Source organism: Cydia strobilella, chromosome 23, assembly GCF_947568885.1.
Source record: "Cydia strobilella chromosome 23, ilCydStro3.1, whole genome shotgun sequence".
Taxonomy (NCBI): Eukaryota; Metazoa; Arthropoda; class Insecta; order Lepidoptera; family Tortricidae; genus Cydia; species Cydia strobilella.
Window position 1 is genome coordinate 5,841,083 of NC_086063.1, and position 19,455 is coordinate 5,860,537.

A 19,455-nucleotide genomic window follows, 5' to 3' on the forward strand; every position below is an offset into this window, starting at 1 on the left:
ATCTCGTTGGCTTAGAGACGACAAAATGTTCAGTAAATTAGATTACTTCACTGGACCCAGCCGACGCCCTAATTTATAGACCAGTATATTCCGCTAAAGCTCTTCAAGCCACAATTTAGCCTGATATAACCCAAATTGGAAGCGCGTAACCGTATCGAATAACCTCAAAACAGCTTTCCAGGGCATATTTCTATAGCCTTACGTAAGCTAGCTAGCTCTCAGACCAATGTAATCAACGAACTAGAAAAAAGGTAAACAATCTCGACGTCTTTTTATTGAAAAATATTAAAAAACGTCTTTAAAATATTTGTTTATATTACTTATGAAAGCAAATGTGATTTATAATTGTAACATATTTGTTGTGACTTATTTTGCAAAAGTGATTTTGAATAAAAAGCACGTCAAGATCGCTTACCCTCTTTCTTATGCTAAAAAAACGAACTATAGAGCTCGGACATTTCTGAGCTCAGCCCGCGCAGCATGGTTTCCCCTATCACTAAGTCCGTCACTTTCGCACTCACCTACTTGTTAGAACGTGACAGTCATGGCCTCGTCAGACTTCCCCCCACAACGTTACCGTAATTTATGTTTGACGATCTTTTTGTGAAATTCTTAGCATTAAATTTGATCTGTATAATAAATATATTGTTATGGAATAATATTAACATCAATTAATTGCTCTGATAATCAGCTTAAGATATATGATGAGATATATGTGACGTTTTTACCAAAAAGTACCACATTGTCGCTTGTCGATAAGGTTGATTTCTAATTGAAGCTATATGGAAATAGCGCCTTACTGACAAGCGACAATAAGTACCCTTTTGGTTGAAAATGTTACATATATGTACATATTATTTACCATTCATAAGTGCTTGTTGCTATGCCTACATGTATAAAGATAAAGTATATTTGAGTATTGAGTATTTGAGTATACCCCACGGGAATTGTGCCGAGAGCGATACAACAGTACTGCGCGCATGTTGATAACGTCAAATAGGTAGGTACCTATTGATAAAGATATATAAAAGATAAAAGACATTTACTCGTATTCGTGACGATCACAACACAAGTACGAAAATGTACAGACAACAACAGCAAGAAAAGAAGAGATCATAAAGTGTGCATCACGAAATGGACCCAACTCAGCATAATGCGTAAAACTTTTATTATCAATCACAACTTTTTTCTTAATAGCGTGAAATTGTGTACCTATTGGGTAGTATTTAATGCTGCGGGCGGGGTATATTTATGGAGAAGTAATAACTTTCAGCGATAATATATATTGTTGGTTTTTAAAAGGTCGGCAACGCGCATGTAACACCTCTGGAGGGCTCTGTAAACGTCCGCCGACAGTCGCTTCGTCGCTTAACTGTCCGCTGATAGAACGTTTCGTCTGTAAGCGTTTCCACGACAGAATATTTAGACTAATCGCACTTAAACTATCGTGAGACATATTTCAAAATATTTATCAGTACGGTTTTTACTCACTATTATTTTTAGTCGCTTTTGGCGACATGTTTCGGATTCTTTGTGAATCCATCCTCACGGGCATGCGGGCAGTGCACGACGTACAACCGCCGCGGACACTCGTGCCTGAGGATGGATTCCCAAAGAATCCGAAACATGTCGCCAAAAGCGACTAAAAATAATAGTGAGTAAAAACCGTACTGATAAATATTTTGAATATTTAGACTATCAACGATTCACCGACCGAACGTTTCGTTTGTGAGTGTTTCGACGACAGTTGCGAGGTTCTGTCGTACCCCGAACAGAAGCAGTTGCAGGCATCCATAGGCTACGATGACTGCTTACCATCAGGCGTGCCGTATGCTTGTTTGCCACCGATATGGTATAAAAAAGTGTCAGATAAGTATCAATTATATTGACCGTTTTCGAAGTCCATAATGTTACATATTGAAAGCTTCGTCTATATGTATTCCTGTCGCCGAATCTAACAAAAGTTCAAGCACGCCTCGCACGGTATGTTAGTATGACTTTCGAACGCTTAAAAAAGGTATGAATAATCACAGAAAGACTTATAAATAAATAAATAAATTAATAAAAATAATAAATTAAAATTAAATTATTTTTTTAATAAATAAATCTAAATCTATACTAGTTAGGTTGAGCGTTCAACTCGGTAATCTACTTTAATAGCCCTCCAGGCATTCTAGGGAGAAAAATGTGTTCGTAAACTTGACAGAGACCCTCACAGGAATGGTAATGTGGCCCAACGCCTTCTGTTACCCTTAAGGAAGATGGAACACTAAAAAACAGAGCCGTTCTAGTAATTGACAGCCTAATTGTGAAACGAACAAACAGAAAAGTTGCTAAGCGGACGGGGTGTTCAAAATAAACTGAACACGGTATTGTCGTTAAGATACTTACCTAATAATAGGTAATTATTATAAATTCGTCAGGCGTTTTATAATATACTATATTTTCGTTTTAATAATAAAATCAAGATTACTCTTAGGCGGCGTGTTTTAAATCAAGTATTTTATTATTTATTTATATAGCAAGGTAAAAAATTAAATGGGTTAAAAACAAACACAAAAATTAAATTAATTTACAAAAATACCTAATAATTTATAAAAATTAAATGGGTTAAAAACAAACACAAAAATTAAATTAATTTACAAAAATACCCGGAAGTTACAGCAGATTCTTATAGGAACCTGTTATAAAATTATTATTTTTTGCGACCAAGCGGGCTCTTGATATTTATTATTTATTTATTTTCATATTTCTAGGTATTTTAAGGTCTTTGTTATTTTCTTCAACCGACTTCAAAAAGGTGGAAATTTTCTATTCGTCCTTCCAGATCCCGTTATAATCATTCTGACCTGTTTATAGAATAGAAACCAACTACCCTAACTTCCCCTCCTAACTTACCCTTCTAAACAAAAAAGATAATAAATCGGGGACGCATTGAAATCCTGTAATTTTTAAAGTCGCAGTCGGGTTAATTTTAACCCGACAGGGACTTCAAATAAGGTGCTGTGTTATTTAAACAGCACCTTATCCTAGAACTTTCGCTTGAGTAGCCTCAAGCAAGTATTATTACCACAAGCATGCGCAATACACGCCTTAGATACCGCATTAGCCAATATAACACGGATCATTGAATACGCGTAGATGGTGCATATAAAACAATTACGGTCACTAGACTGATATATACGTCAAATATTACGTCTAGATACGATATGGATTAGATATGTCAGTATCAAAAATTACGTTTTTGTTTAAAGAAACGAAGTACTTTTCTTTCAACAAGCATAATAATACTCACTGAGACAATTCTATAAAACCCAGACACAATTAGGTTGCGTTATTGTTTTATCACAGTTCCTATGGCCACCATAATATTGCATTGTCACCCTACTTACATATTATTAGGTATGTATGTTGTTTCAGCCCAATCGAATAATGGTCATGGATCCTTCCATCACTGTGTGCGTGCGTGTGTGTTTGTTTGTTTGTTTGTTTGTTTGTTTGTTTGTTTGTTTGTTTGTTTGTTTGTTTGTTTGTTTGTTTGTTTGTTTGTTTGTTTGTTTGTTTGTTTGTTTGTTTGTTTGTTTGTTTGTTTGTTTGTTTGTTTGTTTGTTTGTTTGTTTGTTTGTTTGTTTGTTTGTTTGTTTGTTTGTTTGTTTGTTTGTTTGTTTGTTTGTTTGTTTGTTTGTTTGTTTGTTTGTTTGTTTGTTTGTTTGTTTGTTTGTTTGTTTGTTTGTTTGTTTGTTTGTTTGTTTGTTTGTTTGTTTGTTTGTTTGTTTGTTTGTTTGTTTGTTTGTTTGTTTGTTTGTTTGTTTGTTTGTTTGTGTGTGTGTGTGTGTGTGTGTGTGTGTGTGTGTGTGTGTGTGTGTGTGTGTGTGTGTGTGTGTGTGTGTGTGTGTGTGTGTGTGCGTGTGTGGGAAGTGGTAATGGGAAGTGGGTCTAATTCAGTTTGCAAGATTTAAAAAGAGCATCTAAGCCTCAGAAAACGCTTCTAGAAGTGGTAGTCTACGCTAAATAATAAGACGAACTTCTCGCAAATCTCAACGCGAACAATAAAGTTTCCACAGTAGATGGAGCGACTAGACGCGCTTGCTTAGTTGTAAGTCTTCGGGGCAAGTTGTTGGTAATGGGCGCTTATTTGAGTATGAAATGAACGTAACATTGCGCTGAGATAGTTGCTCCGTATATGAATATCAGCTTTCAAGCTGATATTAGAATAGCACCTTTGCCGAATTTTGATTTAACATGGAGATAACCCGTTCTCGGCCGCAAGCCTAACAAGAGGTTTCCGAAAAATGGTGAAATGGTACTGAAATGCCTTGTCATCGTTTATGTATCTTGACAATAGGGGAGTTTCATCTATCAAAATTAAATTATTAAATGTTATTTATATAGTTCTTACCATAAGAAATACGAATTTAATACTATTTTGTTATAATAACACTATTAATTTCTAATTTAGAAGTTAAAATCGTAGTATGTGTCCATGGGCGGCGGCGGCGGTAATCACTTACCATCAGGTGATCCGTCTGCTCGTTTGCTTCCTATATCATAAAAAAAAAAACAAAAAAAAAGTTTTATTATCTGTGTGTCACTTGACCGAAAACGACCACTATTTTTTCTCGTGAGTGACCTCACTATCAAGCAGAATCAATTAAGTGTTAAATTTGTAACAACTGCGAAAAGTTTGCACTGCACATCGTTTTTTTGTTACTGTACTGTTATTATGACGTCACAGGTCTGGTATGGCGGTTGCCTTTTTGGCGCGATCATTTATCGTTTATATTTTATACCATTTTTCTTAGCATTAGTAATATTATTTTCAGGAAATAAAATACCAATTGGCTATCGAATATACATATACGAACATTTATAAATGTATTTAAAATAAACATAGAATAGGTATGTTAAGACCTATGTTAACAAGTAGCAGATAAGTAGGTATTAGCATACCTAAATACCTAAATATTTAGCTTGCATAAAAATCATGTTTGGGACGAAGATTCGGTTTCGGTCGAAACTAGATCAAAACCGAACTAGGTTCTGGTTGCGGCAAAAAATCCGGTTCCGGTCGGACTAGTTTCTTTTATTTTAATTACCGTTAAAGTATCTCACGAAAGGTTCATTTAAACAATCTTCATTTATGAAAGCCGCGAAATTAAGATTTGTTAAAGAAACTTCAGCAAAATGGCGTCTGAAATATGAACCATTTCTGTTATCAGAAAACAATTATCAACCGTTTTCTTACCCGGTTCCATTTATACACTGCAAAGTGGCAACATCAATTAGTTTGCTCTGAACTTAAGTAAACAAGGATAGAATGACAGACTTGAAATGTCTAAACTCTAAATTATACAAAAAATAAAGGTGTATTTTTCTAAAGAAACGATATTTCAAAGAGTTTTGACGGCCTTTTGGCTTGGTCGGTAGTGACCCTACCTGCTACGAAGTAAGAGGTCCCGGGTTCGAATCCTGGTAAGGGTCACCGTCAACGCAAGCTCCTGATGATACTCCTCGGTACGGAGTGAAATATGTCGAGCGTTTTTCGACTTAAAATACGCGAGTGACCCGTTATTAATATATTTAATATGCCTGGTAAGGGTATTTATTTTATTTGTTGGTTTAAATGTTATTTTGATTTTGAGTTATGGATGATTTCTATGAATATAAATATTTATATACTAGCGACCCGCCCCGGCTTTGCATGGGTTAACAAATTATAAACCTAAACCTTCCTCAGGAATCACTCTATTGATAAGTGAAAACCGTATGAAAATCCGTTCAGTAGTTTTTGAGTTTATCGCGAACATACATACAGACAGACGCAGCGGGGGACTTTGTTTAATAAGATAACTATATCTATCTATATATATCGTCGTACCTACCTACAATAAACTACAATACAAAACATACGTCGAAAAATTAGGGAAAAAATACAGTTTTGTAAAAGCAAAGAGTCATTGATTGTCTATGTCGACAAAATCTATTCATATAACATTTAAAACTTCCGCGCTTTGAACACATATTAAATCACATTTATAATCGGGTCTATCGCGAATTTATTTTGTTACCTTTATTTACCGACGGTTGTTAATACAATCTATTCATCTTTGGCATAACTATACTTGGAAGATATTATAATGTCCAAAGTGCACAATAGAAGTAATATCCCTGTTAGCATTTCCAATCTCTTGCTCGGCAGTGACTGGCGCACAGCACAAAATGTCAACAATGGAAACTGTATTGTAGCTCCGTATTGGCCGTATTGCCAATAGCCAGTTTGAGTTCTGCAATCGAAGATTGAACTCGTTATATTGAAGTGGAAATCAAGTAAAAATAAAGTGGACTTGTTCGTAATAGTGGCCCATCGTAAGTAAATAAATGTCGATATATCACGATCACGATACGTAAGATAACCTAGCATTTTTAATAACATCATAAGTAGTCCTGTCATCACTCAATATTTGAGAATTATGATGTTACTGGTTGAGTATATGGATAATACTAAGTAATATTATAAATACGTCCGTCTGTCTGTGTGTTACCTCTTCACGCTTAAACCGATAAACCGATTTAGTTAAATTCAATTCAATTCAATGTTTTATTGATAAAATATACATTTTACACGTCAAATTTACAAAGGTACATATACGGTAAAATTTGGCATAGAGATAGTTTGAGTCCCGGGGAAGGAAATAGAATAGTTTTTATGTCGGAAATCATCCCTAAAGAAAGTGAAAACGGGGGTGAAATTGAGAAATGTAATGAATTGCCTGATAATTGATGTCAAGCAATTCTGCCGTGTCAGACGTATCTCTGCTATCTTTAGATAGCAGAGATACGCCTAACCAATGCAAAATGAAACTAGACACTATGCTTTACATAATACTTAAACAAAATTTCAAAAAATGTCTTTAGTTACTGAGATATTTCATGTTTTAAGATAGACGTTTTCGAATTTTTGGACATTGAGTTATGCGTATCTCTTCTAACTCAAGTTAGAATAATTATGCGTAACTCTTCGCAGTTTTTTTACGGCAAACTGGATATCTACTATCTCGAGTTATCATAGTTTCGCGTAACCACACGCAGGTAGTACGGCGATAGGCGGCTCGCGGTGAGGCGGGGGGCGGGGCGCGGAGGGAGCGGCTGGTCGCTCCTTGCCACGTGTATTTGTTTATTTGTGTAGTTTCAAGCAAAGGTACCACATTGTCGCTTATCATAAGGACATTCTGACAGGTTTTTCGTATAAAGATACAACCAATTTTCGTCTTTATGGTAAGCGACAATGTGGTACCTTTTGATTGAAAACGTCACATTTACATTTCATTACGTAATATTGACCCGGTTAAGTTAGCGTTCCGGTGTTTTTTATGTTGTTTGTTCAAAATATGATAAATTAGTCTTTAAAATGAGTTCTTTACGAAGTAAAGCCTTGTTACGAATGTGTAGTGAGAGAAATGTGAAGGCGTGTCGGATGACCAAAACAACGTTTGCCTACGTTGCACCAAACCTGAGTTCCACTATTAGGTACAGCTCTCCCAAGTGCTCATTAAGGCATGTCGGATGACCAAAACAGCGTTTGCCTATGTTACACCAAACCTGAGTTCCAATAGGTACAGCCGGGGTTCAGCATCAGCTCTATCTTGGGTACTGCTCTCCCAAGTGCTCATCAAGGCGTGTCGGATGACCAAAACAGCGTTTGCCTACGTTGCACCAAACCTGAGTTCCACTAGGTACAGCCAGGGTTCAGCATCAGCTCTATCTTGGGTACTGCTCTCCCAAATGCTCATTAAGACGTGTTGGATGACCAAAACAGCGTGTGCCTATGTTACACCAAACCTGAGTTCCACTAGGTACAGCCGGGGTTTAGCATCAGCTCTATCTTGGGTACTGCTTTCCCAAGTGCTCATCAAGGCGTGTCGGATGACCAAAACAACGTTTGCCTACGTTGCACCAAACCTGAGTTCCACTAGGTACAGCCATGGTTCAGCATCATCTTTATCTTGGGTACTGCTCCCCCAAGTGCTCATTAAGACGTGTTAGATGACCAAAACAGCGTGTGCCTATGTTGCACCAAACGTGAGTTCCACTAGGTACAGCCAGAGTTCAGCATCAGCTCAGCTCTATGTATACTAAAACCTTCTCCAGAATGTAACAATAACTTTTCTGAAACCCGCATCAAAATCGGTTTAGCCAAACGCGAGATAATCGCGGACAAACATACGGGTCAAACTGAGAACCTTTTTTTTAAGGCGGAAACATTTTGGAGTAACTGACCTTCTGCCGTTAATTCCGACTTTTACACTTACTGGGATTAAATATTAAATAAAGTACATACAAACAAACACACACATACATACATACATACATACATACATACATACATACATACATACATACATACATACATACATACATACATACATACATACATACATACATACACACATACATGCAATACATGCATACGCTATTAAACATAAGGTTCTTTCCACCAATCGATTGATCTACTTTATAACCAATGATGTAAGGACTGATGGAAATCGGGCTCCTTGTATGTAATGTGAGTTAGCATATTATAAAATGGATTATCTTGTGTAGTCTGGTTACGCGTTTTACTAGGAGCACTAATACAACGAACTCTTACAACTAAAGATAAAAGAACTACGCGTGACCACCTCAATATTCCCCATGCCCTGGTTACACGTTTTACTAGAAGTTGATACAATGTAGTCTTCTAACTTTAGATAAACGAAAACCTCAATAAGCCCGCGAGCCGTGGCCACGCGAAATAGTATGAGCGCTCATACAACGAACTCGTCTAACTTTAAGTTAACATAGTTACGCGCAACCACCAAATGTATGAAACAGTGGTTACGCCAAACTATGTTTATGCGTTTATTTCAAAAACTATGTATTTTTACAAAAAAAAAGTAAAGAAATATTATTCTTCATGTCTATTGAAACACAAAACACATATTAAAAATGACTTAACTCAATAAACTCACGAAATATATGAGTTTATTAGTTTTCACGCTCACCGAAAACTTTAAAGTCGATTTACTCAAAACTGTGTTTTTTGAGATAGCAGAGATACGTCTGACACGGCAGAATTAAGCTTTTGCTCAAGTTGAATGATTGATATTACACTTTATCCAGGCGCTTAACTTACTCTAGCTGCTGTTACTGATTCCACGCAGACGAAGTCGCGGGCAAAAGCTAGTAATCTTTATAAAACACAGATTGACATTCTCACTCAGGCAGCACATTTACCTGAATTAGGTAAAAAAAAAAAAAAAACGAATCCCCATTCAAGAAAATCAGAATCTTATCGTTTTTTTGCTTCCTTTTCTTCCATTTCCTTTAATTTGACCTTGAGCATGAAGATTTATTCAACCCATTAGATGCTATCGGGCAAGGGTGGAAAGTATGGGTTGTTAGAGGGAATTAACTTTGTAGATAGGGTTAATAAACTTGGCTATGTGAGGGTTACGTTAAGGAAACTAAACTTGGCAGTCTTTCGTAACTAGAAACTTTCTTGACCAATTTTGTAACAATATACCTATAGTTCGTTCGTGTTAAGAGTCCCCGGCAAGCTCGGCCGAATTGCACCTTCCCATACAAACGTATTTCCGCTCTCATTTCAAAATTATACGTGATGGATTGTAATGAAACTTTGCACATACAATGCCATGAGGTATATCTAGGTCTGTAATTGGTTTATATAGCTCCAGTTTATAAAACAAACGAAATAGAGCAAAAACAACGTATGAAAAACTTAAATTCGCTGTATTTTTTTAACTATGATATCGAAGCTACATAAACTAATTACAGACATAGATATACCTTATTCTATTGTAAGTACAAAGTCTCAGAGCAAAGTAGCCCCTCATTTTAAAATGAGAGCATAACTACGTTTGTATGGAAAAACCGAGCTTGCCGGGGACCCTTAACGCGAACGAGCTATAGGTAGATAAATGCGACTTACAAACTAATGTAGATGTTTAACCAACCCTGTTATCAATGTTGCAATTTATTGAAAATTAGGGGCAAAACTGTCTACTGCAGGAATCCTTAACTTTACCGTTTACGCCCACTGTTTAACTTCGCCCAAGTAGAATATACCATTACCATGTATATTTACCAAGAAATATATACATATATCCAACCCGCATTTGAGCAGCGTGAAGCTTTAGGCCAGATCTCCTTACTTATATTATAAGGGTACCTTAGCTTAGGTTAGGTACGATTTGGCAATACGATATTTACTGTTAGGGCGTTCGCTAGATGGCGCAGGTGCAAGGAGCCGGCGCACGCACGGTGCCACTGTAATCTGTCGCACGCGTCCGCGCCAGTTAGCGTTGCTAACTAACCCGCTCAGCTCACCCGCACGGTACAGTCAAGGGCATAAATATATATACATTCCCAAAGTTTCAAAAATATGTGTACGCTCTTACACCTAAGACAATAAAGTCGTGTTCACATATTTTGAGCCATTTGTCTGGATCGATATTTTTGCCTTCCTCTGTACAATCGCGCCAGCTAAAGAGGATCGTGGGCGACTTTTGAACGTCCGTGGGCGATTTCTGTGCCATACAAACGTAGTCCTCATTTTCCTACATACAAACGCACTGTAAAAAATGTACAAAGTACAAAGATATTCGTAACAGCAAGGACATTCTTCACCATTTCATCCCCATAAACTACAGTATTCAATCCATTTGAGTGACCCCACGCATAAAACAGGACTGTCACCGTAAAAAACAGAACTCACTATTAAAAAAAGTACTATTCGCCGGTCAAAATCTACTCAAACAGACTATATTTTGTCTAAATTAAATCCTGTTCCAATGCCGTTAAGGTTCAAAACTAACAAAATACCTTTATAGTCGATGTTAAGCACACTTGCATCTTATCTCCCTGCATTGAGGTTGAAAATGATATGATCTTTAACGTCCACTGTACATACGACTTTTTAGAATATGCACATTTGTACAACGTACTACAACAACGTACACGCGTACGTTGAAGCTGAATTGCGCTAAGAATTACCAAAGCAAATTGAACTTTAATACGGCTGCTCTTGAGTTGAATTCCTAGTGCTTCAAGGTATCCAGGGCTCCTATTTCCTTTCTCGGGAAACCAACAAACCTCGGTAAGGCGCAGGTTTCCGGAGGTATGCGGTTTCATGCACTGAAATTAGTACGCGTTATGAATTTTCATCTTTGGCACAACGTTTGTAGACTGAAGAAAGTAGTAGTTTTTGTATTTATTATTTAATCGTTTTAATCAAGAACAAATACCAAGAAAAAAATCCCCGAAACCTAAGTTAATCACTGTCACATTTCGCAAGAAAAACGGGAAAGACCATGCGCGCCAAGTGTCAATTTGGATCGAATTTTGTAGATTTTTATTTATTTTAAAAACGTTGCTTTACAATATCGAAATTCGAAAGCGGTCAAATTACTATTTGAGTTAAGATTAAGAGTTCTTTCTTCTTTTTTTTGTTCATAGTGTCACATAATAAATAACCGAGTAAAGTTAGATTATAAGCAGGCATCGTAAACTGCGAGCGAAATCCATTTAAATGACGTATGACAACCAGTTAGACGTATGAAAACCCTAGTACTTTAATGGATTTCGCTCGCAGTTTACGATGCCTGATTATAAGTCCTAGTTAGAGGTTACTTTCGGAATTAATTGTATCGAGCGAAGTGTCATAATTCGTGAATCGAAAGCTTATAAATTAAAAATAATATAATCAAGAACTACATATATTTTTTCCACGCCTACGAATATAAAAGTCTCTTAGAAAAATATGATCACATAAGAAGATTTTTCGCTTTCTGGCTCAGGGAACCGCCTTAAGGTAACATTCGGATCTAGGCAGTCGCGTCGCGACCTGGCAGTAGCGACCGGCTGCCGCTACCCATTGTCACTGCTGTGCGGCGCTGCCTGCTTTATTATGATCAATTACTTACTGAGCACTGTAAGGTTGAGTCGAGTGTTCTTTGTGGGCGACTTGATGAAGTCCACTCGACACCGATACTGCCCGCTGTCTTCAGGCCTGGAACAATCAATCACATTTGTAAAATTTATATTTGGAGTATGCGGCCAAACAGAAGCATATAAAGTACTCTGCCTTGGAACCAACGTATGATTTCATACCGGTGGCGGTGGAGACTGCAGGATCTTGGGCACGGAGGAGGCTAAGGAGTTTGTGTAGCAATTGGGTCGGCGACTAAGAGAGGGGTTGCGATCCTCGCTCCGGATCGTATCTGGTCCAACAGATCTGCCAGTGTCATGGGGACTTTTGGGCCGGCTACGGTCCGAAGTGGGGACTTGGCCTAGTTTAATTTAGTGTTTAATTGACGAAGCCTGTTTGTAAAATCGATCTAGTTTATAGTATGAATCTTCTCAAATGTTTTTTACGCCTAAGACCCTAATCTGTTAAACAAAAGCCATTGTTTCTTTTCGGTGAGCGATCGGCCATTGTGTCTGAGCGCATGGCCATTGTGTCTGAGCGCGTGGTCATTCTGTCTGAGCGCGTGGCGCTTGTACTGGTAACCATGGGAACTCCAGGTTTAACCGGTTAAACCCAGGTTAGTGGAATGGTGGCAGTGGCGTTAAGTGGGTCACTGGTCTCTCGCTGATGCAAGTCAGATATCCACCAGTGTGTGTGTGTGCGTGTGTGTGTGTGTGTGCGTGCGTGCGTGCGTGCGTGCGTGCGTGCGTGCGTGCGTGCGTGCGTGCGCGCGTGCGTGCGTGCGTGTGCATAATACACATAGAGGACCACTTTTCACAATAATCATACCGAAATCAGTCACTTTCACAATTATAATACGCTCTCAGAATAACTTTATCTTTCTAAAATCGCTCTGTGTTCAAACCTGTCACTTATAATACCGGTAGTTTGGCCAAGTATTCCCCAAGCCAAGTCACAGGAAACTTCAATTAACTTGAAAACTAGTTAAAAAGCCAAGTTTCCTTGTCTATTCGTAGTTAACATCAAGACTGGACTGAAGTTTTACCGACTATCTTTAGACACCATTAAAAGTTGGTGTGAAAGTCAGGTTTCTAGTATAAACTGTTTTTGTGGTCACTTTTGGTAAAAAAAGCTGTGTATGTAAGCCTTGTTTTTACATCCCCGGTACTATACTAAAGGTACCTACGGTTTTTCCCGATCTATAATTTTCACAGATTTAGATCATTCTACGCTTCCGCTTACGCTTAATGACAGTTGAAGAGTGCGAAAGAGACAACTAACAAATTCAAAAGAAATCCTCGGAACACTGCGGTATGCGATTAAAATGGGTCTTTATTGTTTGACATAATTATTGAAAGTCATAATGTAATGATTGCCATATTATCATTAGTCATAATTTGGTTTTTCTCAAAAACGCGTAACTTTTCAGGATTGCCATAAAACAAACCTAACCTAACCTAACCTATCTATAAGATAACCCGAGGAAAATTCTGAAAAGTTAACAGTTTCAGAATTATGACTAATGATAATATGACAATCATTACATTATGACTTTCAATATATATGTCAAACAAAGGGTCTCCGATTAAAATGCAATGAGAGGCTTCAACCGATTAAACCGTTAACCCAGTGTCAAATTGCACTGGTAACTATGGTAACTCCAGGTAAGTGCAAGTGGCACTTACTAAAAGTGCCGAACGACTTACCTAAGTTTTGTGAGCACCAGCACAGCGGGTCTCGTGTCGCTGCGAAATGTCGCCCGGGTGCCTAAAGTGCCGGGATCTGACCAGTGTGACGTCACACCTTCTCTGGTGTCAAGACTGTGAACAATAAAAAATTGTAATTGTAAAAAGTTGTAATATTACATACGATAATTGACAGTTAATAAATAACCTAAGGTCGTTAGAATAGATAAATCCACGCAACATAGGTAGATATAGCAAAGATAGATATAACTCCGTAATAGATGGATACAGGTGCCTCGAAAATCAAGAAAATTTGATTCTCGATCAGATGGCGCCACTACCTTTGGCCTACTCTCGAATAGATGGCGTTGACGGTTTCGTTTGTTATTTAACAATTTTAACGCATACCAGTGAAAGAACATGGGTCAAAATCATATAAAAATAATTAATGCAAATAAAAAAAAGCATTTATCCATATATAAATACATTTTCTGATATTTTTCTTTTTAGTTTTAACCGTGTGTCGATAGGTGGCAGTAAATTTACTGTGGCTACAAAATTTACTATGACAGTACTTCTCTATCCTTTTATGTCCTCTTTGGACATAGGTAACCTTATAAACCCGTCAAACCAAATCAACACTAAGATTATATTACGTGATGAGAAAGCATTTGAATCCGGAATCTCCTGCTTGGTAAGCAGTACGCAGCGTACTACGTAGGCGAACAAGACGCGAACGCCAAGCGATGCGGCGCGGGGTGAATCAATCCTTTGATACCTATAGAAGAGTCTTACGTGGGCGATCTCGTTGCTAACGCGAACGCCGTGGGCCCGCCGCGCCGCACCGCTTCGCTTCGCGTTCGCGAGTTGTTCGCTTACGTAAGACGCAGCGTTATACTGACTAGTTTAGGTAGAAGGCCGCTGAATAAAATACTGAACCAATGATCTTCATATTTGTATTTGCTTTCCATTAGGTTGGAGTAAGTTTAATCGCTGGTCTAATTTATTTTTAAAAAATAAGCAAGGTCTTTTACAGTTTGAGGAATTTGGATTTGTAAATACTAAACATTTATTTTGATCAGCTAGGTACCTATTTTAAATTATTTACTAAATGGAAATATCTCGCCAAATTTAACAAAATAGCCGTCCCTTAAAATTCAATTTACCCATGCTTCACCGTATTTCTAAAACCAGAGAGAATTATTAAATACTCCAAATGTCCAAATGTGACGTTTTCAACCAAAGTGTACCACATTGTCGGTTGTTGATAAGGTTGATTTCAAATTGAAGTTATATGGAAATAGCGCCTTATTGACAACCGACAATAAGTACCCTTTTGATTGAGAATGGCACAAATGTTAGCTAGGGCTTAATGTTATTTCTCGTTAAATGTCGATGAACAATTAGATTTTCCCTCGGCAATTCAAGCATAATATTTCCTGTTACTGATATTACGAGCACTCGCTGTGGTTCAATATATAATGTATGCGGCAATAGTAGACAAAATACAGTAGATTACCTTTTGCATTCCTAACTAGCGACAAAACTAAATAGTTGAAACAAATTTACAGTCAGCTGCAGAGAAAAACCGGACAAGTGCGGCCGGCAAAAACGCCACGTTTGTTGTATGGGAGTCCCACTTAGGTAATTATTTTATTCTGTTTTTAGTATTTGTTGTTATAACGGCAACATCATCTGTGAAAATTTCAACTTCCTAGCTATAACGGTTCACGAGATATAGCCTGGTGACAGACATACAGACAGACAGACGGACAGACGGACAGACGGACAGACGGACAGACGGACAGACGGACAGACGGACAGACGGACAGACGGACAGACGGACAGACGGACAGACGGACAGACGGACAGACGGACAGACGGACAGACGGACAGACGGACAGACGGACAGATGGACAGACGAACAGACGGGCAGACGGGCAGGCGGACAGACGAACAGACGGACAGACGGACATCGAAAGTACCACAAATGTAAGTCATTGTAAAAACCACTCTTCGCATCAAAACCCTTTAGTTCACTTTAAAAACAAGATTCTCAAATTGTAAAATTTACACCTACATTTGCAAATAAAACATTTTGAATTTGTTTTTTTGAAAGTACTGAAACTAATGTTTGCATAATAGTAACAAAATACGATTTTTCATTTTGTTACTACTTACACGAAAATGGAGACTCGCAAACTATGTGTCACACCGGCCGATATGTCGACAACAAAATCGGTTTAGCATATTGATCAAAAATTTATTTTTTACTTAAATTCAGTTTTTTATTAGGGTTCCGTACCCAAAGGGTAAAACGGGACCCTATTACTAAGACTGCGTTGTCCGTCTGTCCGTCCGTCCGTCTGTCCGTCTGTCTGTCATCAGGCTGTATCTCATGAACCGTGATAGTATTTCTGTTGCCGCTATAACAACAAATACTAAAAAGTACGGAACCCTCAGTGGGCGAGTTCGACTCGCACTTGTCCGGTTTTTTTTTTATTGCTTACTCAATGAGTTCGGCTAATTTTTTTTCAGTGTTTATACCAAGCTACTAACCTACTGTACTAGCTGGCTCCACTGTATGTCGGTTCGTTTGTAACATTATACAGGATGCTGACAAGTGAATAGCTAGTTAAAGAACGAGTTATACCCTTTACACTTTTATTTTATATTTTGTTTGGAAGGTATTTTTACCTATAATTGGGCATTGATTTACTGTGGTGTTGATTTTATGTTTCATTCAAGTTGATGTTGATTGGAGGGTATTGGATAGTTTTATAAGCACTTGACTGTCAAATATAAATCGAATAATCAGTGATATTTATTTGTGTAAGATATATATGTGCCATTTTCAACCAAAAGGGTACTTATTGACGCATGTCAGTAAGGCGCTATTTCCATATAGCTTCAATTAGAAATCAACCTTATCAACAAGCGAAATTTGGTACCTTTTGGTTGAAAACGTCAAATATATACTAGTTAAATGCAGTGGTTATCAGAACCAGTTTTTTTAATTCTACCGAACGTTTCGTCTCCTCCTGCTCTATTATATTAGTTTTTGTAAGACAAAAACGCGACTTGATATTCTTTAACGTAAGGTTTCCAATTTTGGAATACGAATTTAATGTTGTTTGAATACAACCACGCTAAGTTTTCACCGACTTGGTGATAATGCATACAGTAAAAACGCTATGCGTTACGCGTTTTTTAGGGTTCCGTACCCAAAGGGTAAAAACGGTACCCTATTGCTAAGACTCTGCTGTCCGTCCGTCCGTGTGTCTGTCTGTCATTAGGCTCTATCTCATGAACCGTGATAGACAGTTGAAATTTTCACAGATGATGTATTTCTGTTGCCACTATAACAACAAATATTAAAAACAGAATAAAATAAATATTTAAGTGGGGCTCCCGTATACAACAAACGTGATTTTTTGCCGTTGTTTTGCGTAATAGTACGGAACCCTTCGTGCGCGAGTCCGACTTGCACTTGGCCGGTTTTTTTTTAAATTCTACCCATCATTTTGTCTCCTCCTGCTCCTATTATATTAGTTTTCTTGAGACAAAATCGCGACTTGATATATTCTTTAACGTAAGGTTTTCAATTTTGGAATACGAATTGATTGTTGTTTGAATACAACCACGCTAAGCATACAGTAAAAACGCTATGCGTTACGCGTTTTTTATATTTTCTTTTCATTACATATTGACTGCTATTGGGCGTATTAATACTCAATTTAATGCCTTTTAATCTTTTACTGTAAATTAGAAGAGGCTATCAGACCAGCATATTATTTAAAAATGCATAATCATAATCATAACAAGTTTTAATTACTCGATCTCGAGGATCTCATTAACTTATGCAAATCTCATAATTTAAAGACAAGTTTACTGTGGGATATAATTATTGCAGCCGCAGAATTGCAGTGCCCACTGTATCAAAGAATTCATTCATAATGTGTCCATGCAATTGAGTACAGTTGAGTTTATAATTATGTATAAATTTCACCTCATTGCGACGGATTAAGGTGAAGAAATGTAGGTATACATATTAAATATATTAATAACGGGTCACTCACGTATTTAATATGTCTGTGTCTCACGGAAGTTCTGTATACATATTTGTGAACTCGACCGTACGGTTCAGACCCTATAAGTATGAATGACAATATAGGCCATGAAACGAAGGATATAGAGGGGAAATAATTCGTGTATAAGCAAATTTTGGCATAGTTGTAGGGAATCGTGTAATAAACATACTAAAAGTACTGGAGGGTGCTGGGAAGCAAACGGGTAGGGAGGTGGGGGTTTAGGGTCCCATTTTATAGTTTTTCGTAAATAACTTTTAAACGGTGGCCCGTAGCTAAAATGTTCTACTACATAAGTAATCTACATAAAATTATCTACAAAAAAGATTCAGTACACTTTTTCGATAGGATCAATATTTCAAATTATATTAAAGTGGGAAAGTTACTTATAATTTGTTCTGTCGTTTTTTTTTTTAGTTTTTCGTAAATAACTCGCCCACAGCAAAAAATAATCTTGTACGTAAATAATCTGTATAAAATTTCCTACAAAATAGATAAACAGGTTGTCCCAAAAATAGCACGTCAAACTGACACTGGAGGTAGGAGTAGGACACCCGATATCGACCTGTCAGTTCGGAACTGTCAAATTTTTGTTCTAACTGACAGGCCGATATCGTGCGGCGGACTGATAGTCAGTGGGCCTCTAGGAGGATATAACCAAACGGAGTAGCCATTGACAAGCGTTCCCCTCTGTCGAAAATAGTCGGCCAATGGTCATATACAATATATGGACTGACGTTTATCTGACATGACTATTTTTACGTTACGTATATATGATATATATAGACTTTTTTGTACAGAAAATTACAGACGTGGCGTCTCCGTTTGGTTATATCCTCCTAGGTGGCCCCTTTAGAATAAATCTTAGTGTGCTAAAAATCAAAATACAAGTTATTTTCGAAAGTCGCTGAACAATTGTTGGTCAATTAAAGGAGTACTAGATGGATACAGTCTAAGGAAAAAACGTGCCTCGAAAATCAAGAAAATTTGATTCTCGTTCAGAGGGCACTACTAGTTTTGGCCAACTGTCATATAGATGGCGTTGACGGTTTCGTTTGTTATTTAACAATTTTAACGCATATCAGTGAAAGAACATGGCTCAAAATCATAAAAATAATTAATGCAAATAAAAAAAAACATTTATCTATATTTAAATACATTTTATCGTATTTTTATAAATCTTCAGTTTTAGTTTTAAAGTGTGTCGACAGATGGCAGTGAATTTAATGGGGTTACAAAATATACTATGACAGTACCGCTCTAGTATAAGTTACTCTATGGTGTTACGATATATTTGACTTTTTTTTGGTCTTATAAACTATCTATCTGACTGCGCAGTCTCCATCAGATATATCGGAGCGGCCAAGGTGCTCACAATAATCTGAACACGCTTCTATGAGGGCTACCGCGTTTAATTTCGCCGCTAGGGGCGCTAGTGTCTTTCAAAATGTCAAATGCATAGAAGTTTTGGGAGTTTCAAGCTTTTTTATCGGGAATTTTAACTCCTTATTCATAACTGTGGTAAATATTTGTCCGTCTTTGATTTATCATGGTAAACAATAGATATAGCTCAATAAATGTTAGTGGTTTGAAAAAAGTACTCACTAAAATATACGCAAAATTGAACAGGTTGAAAAAATGGCACATTAAGACGTTAAAATACCTTTGTGTATTGACATTAAATCATTTTACGGTT

General features: G+C 37.3%; 1 protein-coding gene across 1 annotated transcript in view; it reads right to left on the reverse strand.

Moving 5' to 3' along the window:
• The window catches only part of LOC134751868 (basement membrane-specific heparan sulfate proteoglycan core protein-like), a 253,985-nt gene that overhangs the window by 63,284 nt on the left and 171,246 nt on the right, over window positions 1–19,455 (reverse strand). The window contains exons 3-4 of the mRNA XM_063687392.1: window positions 13,693–13,806; window positions 11,982–12,067 (exon numbers count right to left, since the gene is read on the reverse strand). Coding sequence (XP_063543462.1) covers window positions 11,982–12,067; window positions 13,693–13,806 — 200 coding nt within the window. The remainder of the gene's footprint in view (window positions 1–11,981; window positions 12,068–13,692; window positions 13,807–19,455) is intronic.